The 15,477-nt window shown below is 39.0% G+C and overlaps 1 protein-coding gene across 1 annotated transcript in view; it reads left to right on the top strand.

The window, feature by feature from the left end:
- Positions 1-15,477, top strand: part of FAM172A (family with sequence similarity 172 member A) — a 237,291-nt gene that overhangs the window by 125,495 nt on the left and 96,319 nt on the right. The window contains 1 exon segment of the mRNA XM_010726054.3: positions 14,171-14,290. Within this exon segment, the coding sequence (XP_010724356.1) occupies positions 14,171-14,290 (120 nt within the window).

A 15,477-nucleotide genomic window follows, 5' to 3' on the forward strand; every position in this document is an offset into this window, starting at 1 on the left:
TATCCCACCCACCACTGTATACATCATAAGCAACATATTCCATATAAGACAATATATTATTCTCAAGATCTTCATTTATTTCTGAAATTTCTACACCATTATCATTCAATATATAGTCTCAGTAAGACCCCCAATGTTTGGCCTGTGCTGCCTGAGTTAGAAGATTGCTCCCAATTTTCCAGTTAGGTCAACCAAAAAAATTAAGATATGATAGAGGGTCAGTGAAAGAAATTCATATCAAAACAACTGCTCACCATGTCATTATGACAACCTGCTGTAACAAATGTGCTTCTGTTTTAACTTATGACAATTAATTGCTAAAAGTAATTTAATCTGACAGTGGCAAGATGTTGAAAGACTCGTGAAGATGTCATAAAAGCGACCTTTCTGCCCATGTGCAACCAAAAGCCATTTTTAACAAGGAGCCTCAAAAACAGTACAACTTCTTTTGTACTTTGTTAATTAGTTATTGATTTGAAACAATGCTCTGCCAAATATTGTCAGATTAGCTAGACGCCAGCAAGGTCACAGTGTGACAGTCTAGTCCTGATAATCTTATAGTATATAAGAATTCTTTTTTTCTCTGAACCTTTTGTTCCAATATCCTGAGAATTACATTTCCTGGCTTTAGCATTTGCGCTCATTTAAAATACAGCCAAGCTGTCTGTTGTGTAGTTAGATGTTTTGAGTTGTTAAAAGATGACACTACTTTAGAAGAAAAATTCGTAGTGATCTAATGTCTAATAATCTCAGTCATCCATGATGTGCTGCTGCTGCAGTACCAAAACCTTCACTGATGTGAGAGAAGAGTGTACTTTAATAATTGTTGGTACGAGAATGGAACAAGTTCAAGTCAGAGGTAAAGTAAGCAAGTCCGGTGGTACATCAGGATGAAAGATTATTTCCTGGTATACCTCGTTGCCAAATAAAAATGATGAAAGTGGGCCTAAGCAGTAAAACTGAGAAGCAGAATTAAGTCTTGAAAACTCAACATTCAACTTTTCGCAGTTCTGGGTCAGAAGATTATTGAAACAAAAACCAATAGAAAACATGAATCTGAATGTGGGATTGTGTTTGTCATTCATGTGGATAATTATTTTATAAACTAATGACAGTTACTTCAAATACAGTTAATTATAGTAGGCTAACACTGCATATTAAGGCACTTCAGCAAGTCTTTACAACTGTGCAGTAAGTAAATAGCGTATCACTTTACTTAAAGCACTGAGCACTTTCTTCCTTTTATTAGAAAAAAGCAAATAGCTTTGAGGCTGTTAAATCTTCTTTCACTTAAAGAACCACTTCTGAATGTTTGTAATAAATAGAGACAAGAATATCAAAAAGAAAAGTACAGAATGAAGCTGTTCCATTTTGTTTAACAGATACAAACTCTGTTGCAGAGATTTTACAGCCCAGCTTTGTTCTCAAACCAAAACTGTTAATGAAAACACGAAGTTGTTGTTTTACTTAAATGTGTTGAAGTTTGTTAGATTCATTGTTTCCAGCGGTGAGCAAATTCTGCATTCTTCTTGGCCAAAACTCTGTTTTTCTTGCAATGGCATGGTAAAAAAAAGTCTGTTTCTCATTACAACATATAAACAGATTGAAAGAATGGGAAAGTAAAATACTCTCTAAGTACTTTAGGAAATAGGAAAAGAACACTTCTGTACGACTTCCATTCAGAGTTTTTGAATTGAAGTTTTTTAATACTTCAAAATAAATAGTTTTAATGTTAAGAAAAATTCAGGTATTTGTTTAAACTAGGAAATATTTTTGTGTGTATTTTACTGAGGCAATTCTTTTTTGTAGAAGTATTGTATTCATTTTTAATTTGCTTTTTGCCACAATCTATTAATTGTCAGAAACATGGCTGGCAGAGAATACAGCTGTGAATATATAACCTGATGATCTGTTTTAGCAATGTTCTTTTGTTCACATAATTCAATCACTTGGTGATCATTTTGTTACGCGAGACAAAAATATGTTCTGGGCAGAATCTCAATTCACGAAGTTAAATAGAAGTGGGGGGAAAAAGATGGGTGTAAGGAGATATTAGATACAAAAAAGCAAAACAATGCATGTAAAATGCAGGGCTATGTACAAACAGTATTGTACTGAAATGCACTGCCCCAGTCTTCCGCTATTTTCACCAGTTGCAGTCTCATTTGCCTAACTGCTGTAGTAGTCCTTTAAATTAAACAGGGTATATACGTCCACATGCTCAGAGCCATGGCACAGGAGCTGTTGAATGAGCTGTGCAGGTATTTGTCAGCCGCTTCCAGACGAAGGTGCAGACGGGGCAGGTCTGTTACACCTCCGGTATGACAGCTTCCCCATGTAGAGTTTTCAGGCTATTTGCCAGCACAAAAGATGCTGCTTCAAATGCTCATTCCATTGCTTAAAACCCTGCAAGTTATGCGGTGGGGAAAAATATCAAAAAGTAAAAATCTGAAATTCAGTCAGAGCTAAAAGGGAAATTATTATTATTTTTTCTCAAATCAAACTTCCTTTGATTCATTTCCCTCCTTCCTCCTATTCTCTTCTCTTGCACCTCTTTCCTCTCCATGAGTCAGCAATGTTCTTGTTCTCAGACTAAAAAAGAAAGGTTTCATGTTTGTGTCTGCATTCTTATCTTAATGATAAAATAATTGGCTTAGATGACTCCTACCATGTCTATCAGTTTGGAAACAATATAAAGATGCTGCAGATATTTAGGGACAAGATCAGTTTTGAAGGAAGGCTTTTAGCTGTTTACTTCCCAGCCCACCAGAGAGAACTGGCCATTAAAATAAATAAATAAAAGCAGTTATGCAGTTATGGTTTTCTGCAGTTCCCAATGATGGTCCCAAGGACACTTCTGTAAAAACAACTACTCTCTGAATGTACCCTGGAGATGGCAATCCAGAGCCACTGAGAACCTGATTTTGTCTGATTTTTCTTCTTTTCTTTCTCCTACACTTTACCAGAAGACAGTTGGGTGGTGATGACAGTACATGCCAGACTCCAGCAGAAGTAATAACAGGGAAATCCAAATTGGAACAACAGGCTGACAAAGTTGTCTTACAGTGGTTGACAAGCAGATACTTTAACCAGGGAGATGTTGCTGTAATAACATTTGAGACTTAATTAATTTAGCCTGAGATACTTTATAAACAGTAATCCTCTTCGAGTTATAAAGTTGAGGGAGGAGTGGGTTGGAGGAAGAGTTTTCCATCCCTTCCATTTTGTAACAAAAGGCTGAGGAGCTGGGGAGGGCGCTCAGAAACAAATGGACACAACAATTTTACAGCAGAAAACACTCTTGAGTACAAAGAGTCTAAGTCTGTGTGGTATGGAGTCACTGCAGATTTCTCCAGGCAAGCAGCATTTGCAGCTCCATTAGCAGGCACAGCCCTCCTGCTGTGGGGTGCAGGCCAATCCCCAGCCCCAGTCAGAGGGGCTCTCATGGGCCTTGCATGGCACTGCATGGGTTGCGCAGTGCATTGTGAGCAGCCTCCAAGCTTCACGCTTGGTCGCTGATAGAGATCTGAGTGCTGGCCTGCTTCTGTGTGGCCTGTCATGTGCTCCTGTGTCACTACAGACATGGCCATTTCTCTGAGGAGGGGTTGCCAGAGGCACTCCCCAGCCAGCCTGCAGAGAACCCGCTATATCTCTTTGTGGCAGACTTCCCTCTGCTTATTTCTACACCGATTTTCAGCCAAACTTGCTGTGTTTGATGTTCTTTTACATGCAAATCAGTGTCATTTCACCTGCAGCAGGGGCTTCTAAAAACTCGTATACATTCTGATTACACTTGTGAGGCCTTGACATGGCAGCACCCTGCCGCCCTCCTGTGAAGGTTGAGGCGTTGCAGGGTCAGTGGTGCTCTACTGCAGCTGAGACCACAGCACTGGCGTGAAGAACAGCTGTGGGCTCTGCTGATTTCAGTCTGTGATTTCACACTACTGTTTGTTTATTGAAATGTTATGAATTGAGGGCTGGAGGTATGTGCTGTGGCTGAGGTGGAAAGAGGGATGTGATGCCCAAGGTCAGTTTGTTCCTCACAGGTGGTACAAGCGCTCTGCAGAGGGGAGGAGAGAGGAGTTTTGGTTTTGTTTTGTTTCAGTTTAGAAACGGCTCTCCGTTTTTTGTCATGAGTTATATTAGCTAGGTGCGTAGCTGTGGAAAACTCTCCTCTACCTTGGAGCTGGCTGCTTTGCTCTTTTCTTTCTGTGCAATAAAGATGGATATAAAGGGGAAAAGTAGCTCTCCCCTACTGCCTGGGGCGGAGGTTAGGATCTACACTCCCTTCTTTCTCACATGTATATATATACACATATATATATAGCATAGCTCTGAATTTTACTTCCTGGCCACCATCACCAGGGGAAGCCCAGATTATGTCTGAAGTGGGAAAAGTGGGACACAGTCTGAAGTCGTCTTGGATTATAATTGCAGTGGGAGCTGGGGAGAACATGGGCCCAGGGGAGGACCCAAAATACAAAATGCAAAAAATAAGTTAACTGCTGATGTGGGCAATGGCTGGAGCTAAAATTCAGTTTCTGCTCAGCCAGCCCATTCCTGATTGACAGGAAGATGTAAGCACTGCAGGAGCACAGACTGTCACGTGTGGTCTCCAAGACACATGAGGCTGGGACACACGCATGCCGGCTTCCCTGCTTGAAGTAAAACACTACCGTTCACTGGAGCTGTTGAGGGTGTTACACTAACAGCAGAGTGAATCTTGGCATTTTCATAGGAAACAAAAGACACATCTGGAGTATAATCTGCGATTCATCCTATTTCTACCAGTGGACTCTGCAGCCTTTGGAGACCTAAGGAGTCATCTGTTTTCACCCCTACTGCTATGTATCTCTTCGCTTTGAAAGAAGATTTTTGGGAGGTTGTCTCTATAAACGTACAGCTCATTGTTAAAATAATCTTGCTTTCCCTTCCTCTCAGAACCAATGGATTTGCTGTTTACCTGATGCCTTTCCCAGATGCCTTTCTGAGTTGGAAATACCTGGCTAGGCCTTGTCAGTCTGAAATAGATAAAACTTGTCATTTTGAACTGAGAACAGAACCTAATCTTAAGGCTTATGTTGCAGCAAAGTCTGTGTATCACTCTTTCCTCCTAGTCTGGCTTCTGAACGCCTTTTGTGTTCATGGCAACAATTTAGATATGTTCTTACTCTGCCAAATACATTTTTGTTTTACATCTTTTATTTGGCTATTAGATATGCCAGACATTAGATGCTTCATGTAATATGTACTCATTTACTGGGTCTGTCAAGACTGTCTGCTTTGCTGATAAATTGTCTTGAGTTTTGGGGGTGGGACTATACTATAACTATACAAAGTGGATTCGACTGCAGTCCATAAGACTTCTAGTCTTCCTTTCTGTGGCTGACTGTATGCACATAATAGCTTTATTATTAAGGCTTCATAAGCAATACTGGGAACACTTCCATCACTGGCCCACTTCACAAAGAAAATAGGCACGAGAAATTACACAGAATCACCTCAAGATCTGGGAATAAGACTGAGATCTGTAATAAGAAAAATTCAACCGTAAGTCACTTTACTGTATTGCTTTCAGAAGGTATGTACCAAATAATAACCTTGGCTATGCTATTTATGTCTACAGCTCCATATCTGACCTGACTGAACTAGTGTGATACCTGGTATCTTCTTCTTTCTCAAAAGCAGCCACTACCTCCTGCCAGACTATATATCTTGCTCCCTTCTTAGAAGTTGTCCTTAAAAAGATTATATTATCTTTTTATTTCCCCAGTTATTCCTATGAGATAAGCAGAGGAGGCTTGTGTTTTTGTATCCAAAGGCTCTTGGTTTAATCCCTGCTAAGGTCATAAGGAAAAACACAATGTGACTGTTTCTGAATGCATATGAACACAGTTGTTGAATAAAATAACTCACCAGTAAAGCATTTGCATCATGTTTTGTGAAACCTTTACAAATTTAACGTTCTGTGTTTCCTTAAAACTTCACCAGATTTTGGTAGCCATGAACACAGTCTGCCACCTACATAACCGATAAGTCGTGCTGGATTTTATTATTTTAATGTGGAAAGTTTGAAAACAAAACCTCCCTGGCCACTTCTTTCTCTCATGCAGTCTCCCTTCTGCTCAGGATGCAGCAACTGAAATAGCTTCCTTGCCCCAGTATTCCATTTTTATTATTGTTTCTTCCACGTTCTGCTATCAGCACATGCTAACCTGAATTGTAGACGTATATTGTTGTACTAAAGATTTCTTACAAACTTGCCTCCACCATTGTCTCTGCTCCTGGTTCCTTCTCCCCCAGTCACGTCTGCTTTGCCACTGAGACTACCCTGATACTGTCACCTCCATCTACTGTCTGCTGCAGCCTGCTTTCATTTTGCTTCTTATGGCTGGACTAGCCGCAGTGCAGGAGGAACTTGGAAGGACTTGCTGTCCTTCTTGGCAGTCCAATCATTTATGAGTACTGCAAGAGCCAACCTATATTCGGGTATGTGTATTTCTGTGGTATACAGATTAATGTTACTGTTCCATAAGTAATTAATACAATGTCCGCTTTTATCCTCAAATCAGGCATCTCATAGGAAGCATTTCTGAAATACCTGTGCAAGAGTTCTCTCAACTTTATGCCTAAAAAGGTAGAAAAGAATTTTTAGCAGGTAGAGCACACTGCAATTCCTTTAAAGGTCAATTTTTTTTTAATGATCTGAGATAGACGTTTTACAGTTGTCTTCTCTGCAGACAGTCTTGCAGGAGAACAATGAGATCTTCCACTTTTTTCTTGTTTTTGGTTTCTGTTTTTTTCTTTACATTTCTCTTCTTCTCCTGTCAAAATACCATAGCTGTTTTTGGGGAACAAATCATGTGCTGGCTGGGTTTTTGGTTCCAGATTTCTTGCCCTTTAAGTCTCTTTTCCAGCACTGAGCCTTTCACAGAATCGTAGAATCACCAAGGTTGGAAGAGACCTCCAAGATCATCCAGTCCAACTGTCCACCTACCACCAATATCTCCCCCACTAAACCGTGTCCTTTATTACAACATTTAAGCGTTTCTTGAACCACCTCCAGCGACAGTGACTCTACCACCTCCCTTGGCATCCCATTTCAGTGCCCGATCACTTTTTCAGAGAAGAAATTTTTCCTGCTACCTAACCTAACCTCCCCTGCTGCAACTTGAGGCCATTCCCCCTAGTCCTTGCTGGTTACGCAGGAGAAAATTCCAACCCCTACCTCACCACAAACTCCTTTCAGGGAGAGGTAGAGAGCTATAATGATCTCCACTGAGCCTCTTCCAGCTGAACAATTCTAGTTCCCTCAGCCAAGATGGGAATTGTTAGAGTAGGGCTGCAGCAAAGCAGGAGATGGTGCAGTAGAATATCAGGACTGTGAGGGAGAATGTGAAGACAGGAAGAAGCAGATATTCTTAGTCGAGCCTAACATGTATAGTTCTGGATTATTATTCAGTTCTTTAAAGGACTTAAGCATTCTTTTTACTTGGTTGGTATTAAAACAAATGGCAGTGTTCCTCCTGACCCTCCAGGACTGGGTACCTGCTTAGACTAGAACTACAAAAATTGTATATGGGCAGTAATGTGGGCTAAGATCCTTCCTATTAATTTGTCTTCAATATTTGCCATCTTTGCACAGTGCATACATATACATACATATGTCTGTACGTGTAATATGTGTATACATATTTACATAGGCATATGTATTCAAGAGCTGCGTTGCTTTTTATTATGTTGGCCCTTGATGTCAGAGGCAGATGTTGGTGGTATGACCGTAGAGGTTGAACCTTCCCACCAGTATCCCATTACATGTGGGGCATGCCGTGTGACAGATGGCAGCAGAGGGGCAGTCTGACAGAATGGCATCTGACATGGAAGTGTGGATAGAGCAAAGGTGTTTCACTGAATTCCTCCATGCAGAAAAAAATGGAACCCACTGACATTCATCAGTGCCTTATGAAGGTTTCTGGAGACCAGACAGTGGGAGAGAGCAGAGTGAGGTGGTGGGTGGTGCGTTTCAGCCCTGGCAACAGCAACAGATTGTTACAAGCATGGCATACAGGCTCTTGTTCATCACTGGTGAAAATGCATAGCTAATGGTGATGACAGTGTTGAAAAATATTGTTCTGTAGCTGAGTATTTGCTCTATCAAACGATGATTTTGTGCTCTTTGTATCTGTTCTAGTTCCGTGGAAATAAACAGAGGCATTACTTTCAGAGCAAGCTATGTATATATGGTTTTGTAAGTTTTACTTTCTAGTCAAAGAATGTTTGCAGTGAGATCCATTTAACTTTTATGGGATCCACTGTCTAAGAAGACTGCAAAATTGATGCTGGTGTGAGTCTGGTTATGATAATGAAGAATTGTTTACCAGCAGGGAACATGCTATATTTCTTAGCTGTTCATTTCAGAGCTACAAACGTATGGTTTTCTTTTAAGAGAACAGAGTCTTTTTGTACAGAAAATTGGTCTTTCATTGTACAAAAAATATCAGTGTTAGCCAGTCACCACTGAAAACACATTTCATACAGTATGGTTTCAGTGACAAACTGCTACTTTTCTGGGCTATATTTTTGTATGGTTATGTTTACATTATATATAATTTTTATTTCAATGATTTTCAGAAGTGTGGAGTGCATGCTAAAGTTTCTCTGCCCAAAGTCTCACCAGAGCAGCAAGAAGAGCTGTGTACAATGACAAAGGTCCTGCTTGTAGGGAACGATCAATTGCACAAGATCTGGAAACAGGAAATCTGAGCTTTCCTCCTATTTCTGCTTGAAACCTTGTGTGCAGTTCTGTTCTCCCATATTTAACACATGTACCATACTTGTTTACAGTAGCTCATCTAGTTAGAAGAATTTGTTTTGCTATGATAACTGGTAATTATAGAAGCCACCTTCAAGTAAATTGTTGAAAAGCTATTCAGTTGTATGGCATATTTCCCTATGTGTATGCATTTCCCTTTCTACTTATTGAAAAAAATGTGATTCCAAATCATTGGTTTAAAAAAACAATGACTTTTCAGAGAGCTGTTGCCTGAGCTTAGAACAAATTTGATTTTTGTAATTCAATTTTTTGGAGTTGAGATGAATCTGAAGTGGAGGAAGGGATCCGAGCTGCCTTACCTTAATAAAGTAAATAGTGTTTCAGGCCCTTAAGCTCCTGCCCCATTTGCAACTTTCCAGCAACAGGTTATTTAAAAGAGGGGAAAAAAAAAGAAAAAAAACTAGTAAATTTTGGCATTGAAACAGGAAATATGTGAACCTGTCACAGTAAGCAGTCTCAAAGGCCAAGCTGCTTTGCAGGAGCTAATTAACCTTAGGAAATAATTACCCAAATATGCAAATGTTGTTTAGATAATTCCATGTGTTATCAACTCAGGTAGTCCATCATAACTGCAGACCTTGCAATGTCTAGCTGTTGGAATCTGGCATACTTGATAAGGCTTGGGTTGCTGCATCACTTCAGCTTGGTATTTAACAATTAATGACTGTGATATTACATTAGTAAATTCAACCTGTTTTTTGAAAGCAACATAGCATAACACCGTATTCACTGTATGCACACTGCTTATCAGTGTATTCCTAATGGCTCTAGCCATTAAAATGTTATATACCTTTCAACTCTTAGCGCTAGCAACACTGGGAAAAATGACAACCCGAAATATGCATTCTCTTTCTCTGCTTCTTTGCACAATGAATTGCGAGAGTATTTACCCACAATCATTTGTTTTGTTTCACAGCTCCTAAACTATTACACGGAGAATTTTAAAGGTGCAAGTCTGTTTTTTCCAAGCAAAACCTCTTTTTGAAATGAGATTAGGAGCAGCATTGTATAAAATAGTGTTTCTGTTAGCATTTTGTAAGCGCCAAGACAAAATAGGAATGAGTTACTGAACAGAAACAAGAGACAGCCAGCCAAAAATGAACACAAAGGTAACAAAGAAAAGCCTCAGAAGACAAGAAGCCCAAAGCAGAGAGTATTTATATGCGGACTAAAGGGCAGGGCTCTTCCATTGCCCTTCACCAGCGAACCATCGTGGGCAGTTCTGTATATGGGGCGAGGGAGGAATGGGGGAATGCCAGCATGCCCAGGTCCCAGTGAGCCAGCCCGGCTGTGCAGGTCGGAGCAGCCCAGGGCTCTGCTCACCCTGCCAGAGCTCCAGGGAGACGGCTTCCTCCCTGCCTCCATCTGTTGCTTCAGGCAGCTTGCGGCTGTGGAAGAGGTTCTGGCCCTGGGATATTAAATGGCTTCATATAGATGAGGGACATGAATTTATTAATCATTGTCATATTATTTTTGTAGACTGTGCTAGTAAACTATTTGATACTAAAATGAAAAGCTCCATATTAACCATTTATGATCATTTTTTGAGTGATAGCTATTTGGTTTAAGAAGTGAAGACTTTTCTATACATAGTCAATAGACAGTGTTTAAAAATACTACAAAATTAAAAAGGCTTTTTATCACTAGAAAAAGGCATCTGTTCTTAAGGTAGTGTTTTTGAATACTCATTTCTCCCACACAAAACAATTTTCTTCTCTATTTGCAAAGGCTTGATGACCATTTCTCATTGAAAAGGAATATATCCATGTGGTAAGCACATCTTTTTAAGTAATATGATCATTAACTGGACCAGGACTATGTGGCTACTTGCATTCTGAATTATTTTTATGGGCGCCATATTACAGCTAGCTTCAGAAACATATTCCTCCTCTATTATTCAAGAATAGGAAAAATATAATGTGAGTAATCTAAAATACCTTGGCAATACTTTTCTTAAGTGATTTTAACTCCTTTTATCTCTGAGGTAATCTCCAGTGGATTTTGCTGTGTGCATGTGTGACAGGTGTTCAATATCTAATAGTCTCCATAGTGTTGGTAGTCACCACTAGTAAATGAGGTATATTCATTCTCATCTTAGCAGTAAAAAGGATTGAAATATAATAGCTATTAAGAAAAAGACATGGACATCTTTTCATTTATTAGTGAATTAAAGGGTAAATCTTATCTGATAATATTCCATTTAAAATAGAGCCATGTAAGATTTTTCATGATGTGCAAAGCTTACGCCTCCCATGTTCCATTCACCACCTGAGCAAGCCCAGGTGCAGGAGCAGAATCACAGCACCAGAACTGCAGCAGACTGACAGCTGTGTGTTTTAAGGTTACTTTGCACTGGTTATGTATCATAAAGAGGCCTTTTTCTAATAAGGTTCTTAATATTTTTAATTTATATCTTCTTGTATATATCTGGGGTGTTGAAGACCCGCGGCCATGACTTCCACAGCTCCAAAAAATCAAACTAATTATTTAGACATAGAATTACTGGTTGCAGATAGCTAGCTTAGCACCTTCCCAGCTTAATGTGTTTTACAAATGAGAATGCATTAAGCCTTTTGAGTTACAGAACATGATTTCATGATTCTTTTCTGTACAGTCGTATAGATAACTATGCAAAGCACGGCCAAGAGGCCCTAAGTTTATGAAATCATTTAAGGTGGTATGTGCATTGTATTTAGCTGCAATGAAAAGAAGGAAAGCGACAGCTGCCTGAAACTCTCACCTTCATATTGAAACTGCAATATTCAGCATCATAATTTAACTGAGGTCAGGCAGATATGGTTAATCCCCATGTCCTAATGGACCTAAAGCAATTCAGTATCCTAAGGAGACTTGCAGTACCCCACAGTCTGCTGTGCCCACTTACATGGCCAGATGTTTCTTGTATGGAACACGGCACTGGTTTATTCTCCATCCAACTTGTTTAAAGTAGTGGCTTGCTACAGGGAAAAAAATAAGCAGATGCCATGAAGAAAGGGCTTTTCTTTTAAACATACACTGCTACTCCAAACTCCATCTTTCACATACTTCTGCCCCTTACCAGGTGGCAGAATGAGTACAGCAGTACAGCTTATCCTGTCCTTTTTTTTTTCCCACCAGTAACAAAGGAATGTGTAGTTACAGTCTATAAGTAACTAATTCTAGTTCTTTTTTTTTGCTTGTTTTTATAAAGTTTTATTGAGTCTTTGTACTGGTCTGTGAAGCTGTGCAGTTAATGATCTGGTTTACTTGACCATTGGTTATGCTTTAATTGATGCAGGTTTTTCAGGTTGAGGTTTTGAATCCTTTAGAAGCTTCTTGTTGCTGTCTTAGTCTTGTGGAAATCCTGAAATGTTGTGCTTCTCCTGACGGCAGCACAGAGAATAATTACAGAATGCATGAAAATACAAGTTAACCACAAACAGCCTTATCTTTTTCTTAGAGTATTAAATCACAGTTTTATACCCACGCAAAAATTGCTGTTAGAGAAGTTCATCATAACATTATTATTAAAAAGAAACAAATATCTTCCTCAAATTTACTTAAAGTAAATATTCTAGTTAAGCTGGTCATTTAGAAATTCTCCCTATGTTCTAATGTGCCTTTTCATTATGTATCATAGTTAGAATACATCCCTTTTCCTTAAGAAACATCTGAGATGTTCTTTGGCTTTATCTTAATAACTAGCCTGTCAATCATATCTTCCATATGAAATTTCTCTTGAACGACGTACCCCTTTACTCATGAAAGGAGGGGTCTTTACCTCCTTATTCTATCTTTACAATCAAATTTAAAACTCTGGTTGAAAGAAAATAAGCCTTTTCTTGTGTTGAGGTGGTTTATGGTAGTAAATACAAATTTATTTAAAACTCAGTCAAGTGAAGAATCTTTCCAGAATTAAATTGAATATCTTTAGTGCTTTTTGGCAAATATGATTGTAAAGTTGTACTCTCTACAAACTTAGGAAAAAAAAGCACATGACTGTTTGTAATGCTTTCGGTCCAGATCCATGAGGATTTGTAACTATATAATTTGTATTTAGGATAGTAAACTAGGCATGAAAATAGAAGTAAAAGCCTACATCCACCAAGTTATTTAGTTGTCTGTCTTCTCACTCATGTTCGACAGCCGTAAGAGATTAAATTTCCAAAATTGTATTTTAGAGTGAGACTATGACTTCAGTGTTCTTTATAAAGTTACAGTTGTTCAAACAGTGTAATTATCACTTTAATTCCAGTGGCTTTTACGGGTTTGTGCTTTATTTTCCCCAAGGAAATGGGGCTTATATGATCTGTCAGTGTCTTCTGGTGATATGAAGGCACTGGTGGAGTAGAGCAAAGGGATGCAAATATTAAGAAGTTACATGACCTTCACTGAGCAGCTCTTCCTGGCACAAAAGCTCTGGAGCTGGAAAATGTCTGCAGTGTTGTGCTACAGAGGTGTGAAATTCTGGTGGGAGGCAGGAAGTAACAGACCATCAAACTCATGCCACCTGAGACTAGACAAATTTGAAGTGATGCCACAGCCAGCCTGATGAAGAAGTAAAATACAGAGGAGTAAAGGGCTTTCTGAAAGTCTCAAAGGTAGAGATAGCAGTGCACGTTCCCACACATTTGAGGATAGTGCACTAACATCAGTGTAAATTATTACAATGCTTTCCGTGGCTCCCTGACTGACATCCTTTGGTTATTGTTCAATAACAAAAAACACTCCTCCAACTACCAGAAACTCCGAAATAATGGCTAATACGTAAGCAGTCAAAACGTGGTTTATCTGCCCTGTATCTCATAGTCAACAGTTTCAAAACAAATAAAAATAAGATTTCAAAGAGTAGCTGCAAATACCCTACTTTTACTCTTTGGCAAATTTCCATTGGAGCATAATACGAAAAAATTCTAAAGACTGAACTATATTTATCTTGTTCATACTCGTTTTTATTGTTTTATCAGACTAAGACTTAACTACTTTAAACAAACCATCAGTGAGCAAATATTTGACAAAGAGTTGTCAAAAGAATGAAAACCAGAGCAGTGCCATTTCTTTGAATGCCTCTGTTTAGCTGAATTGCCATCATGGTATTTAGACAAAATTTTTCAGATGCATAATTTTCCTTGTATTTATTAAAATAAGTAACAATAAAACAACAGTTTTACTGCATTTAAATTGCAATCTTAGATTTCTTTTATTTGGACAAATGAATCTGCTCATTTTTGACACTAGAGTATTATTAGCTTGAATTTTGTTTTAACAATACATTTTAGCATATAGGAACATGTTACTTTCAGACAGAATTGCCAGTTGCTAACAGGTAATTGTTGCAAATGTGATTTTTTTCTGCAGGATAATGGATCTCCGGAAGAACATGCAGTTTATGTTTGGGACCATTTTATTTCCCAGTCAGCAGCGGAGAACGTGTTTTTTGTTGCTCACAGTTATGGAGGACTTGCATTTGTAGAGTTGGTAAGTATGCCTTTTTCATTGCCTTCTTTCCTGAAGTCTTTCACAGATCTTCAAAATTCTTTTTTATCATCTTCTTCAAATAGCAGTTTAGGAACAGTTTGACCAGTGTTCACACACAGGTCTGTGAGGTTTTCTTTGAATTTGGAAGGTCACTGCGTGGACCTCTGTTACTGAGTTAGACAGTAGGTTCCATATATCCACTAACCTGAAAAACTGTGGGAAACAAAACTCACTGAATCCTTCTTTTCAGATTCTGTAGTAAAGGTAGGACTCAGCAAGTTTCTGGTCTGTGGTTAGAGAGGCTGGAGGTCAAGACTGGGAATAAATAACAATTTAATGCTAAGTCATAATTAACAGATGCACATTCTTCTATGTAGCTGAATGTGAGGAGACACTTGGAGGCTTACACAGTTTTGCAGTTTTTCCACAAATGAGTACAGAATCTGCTGGAAAGACTTTCTTCAGTTTAGTTAGCTCTGGATAAACCCTGCTGTGATTTAGGCTGGGGAGAATTCTGGCCAGTCTAAAGCTTTCCTGCCCTTGATTTGAGGACTGCTGAAGATCCATCCTTTTCGTCAGTTTTTTTGGTCTAATCTCTACAAGCCAAATTTCTTCATCTTGTCTAATGTAGAAAGAATTCACCTGGTCAATTTATCATGCTTGTATAAAATAATGTAGGTGTGGTCATTAAACTTTAAAATACTGATGTAATCAGGACATGCTGTATTGAAGAGAACTTAAAGAAAAGCCCTGTTTCTGCACTAAAGAAGTGTGTTAGTTTTACAGACACAGGAATTAGCTGATGTATATGTACAACTTTTATCTACGAAATATTCAGAGAATCATAGAATGGGCTGTGTTGGAAGGGACCTTTATATAGGCAGGGACACCTCCCACGAGACCCACTTATGGGCAGGTTGCTCAAAACACCATCCAGCCTGGCCTTGAATGCTTCCAGGGAGGGCATCCACAACCTCACTGGGCAACCTGTTCCAGTGTCTCACCACCCTCACAGTAAAGAGTGACTTACTAATTTCTAGCCTAAATCTACTTTCTTCCAGTTTAAAGCCATTTCCCCTCGTCCTGTTGCTACATGCCCTAATAAAAAGTCCCTTCCCAGCTTTCTTGTAGGCCTCCTTCAGGTACTGGAAGGCTGCTATAAGGTTACCCCTATAAGCTTTATCTTC

Source organism: Meleagris gallopavo, chromosome Z (assembly GCF_000146605.3).
Source record: "Meleagris gallopavo isolate NT-WF06-2002-E0010 breed Aviagen turkey brand Nicholas breeding stock chromosome Z, Turkey_5.1, whole genome shotgun sequence".
Classification (NCBI taxonomy): domain Eukaryota; kingdom Metazoa; phylum Chordata; class Aves; order Galliformes; family Phasianidae; genus Meleagris; species Meleagris gallopavo.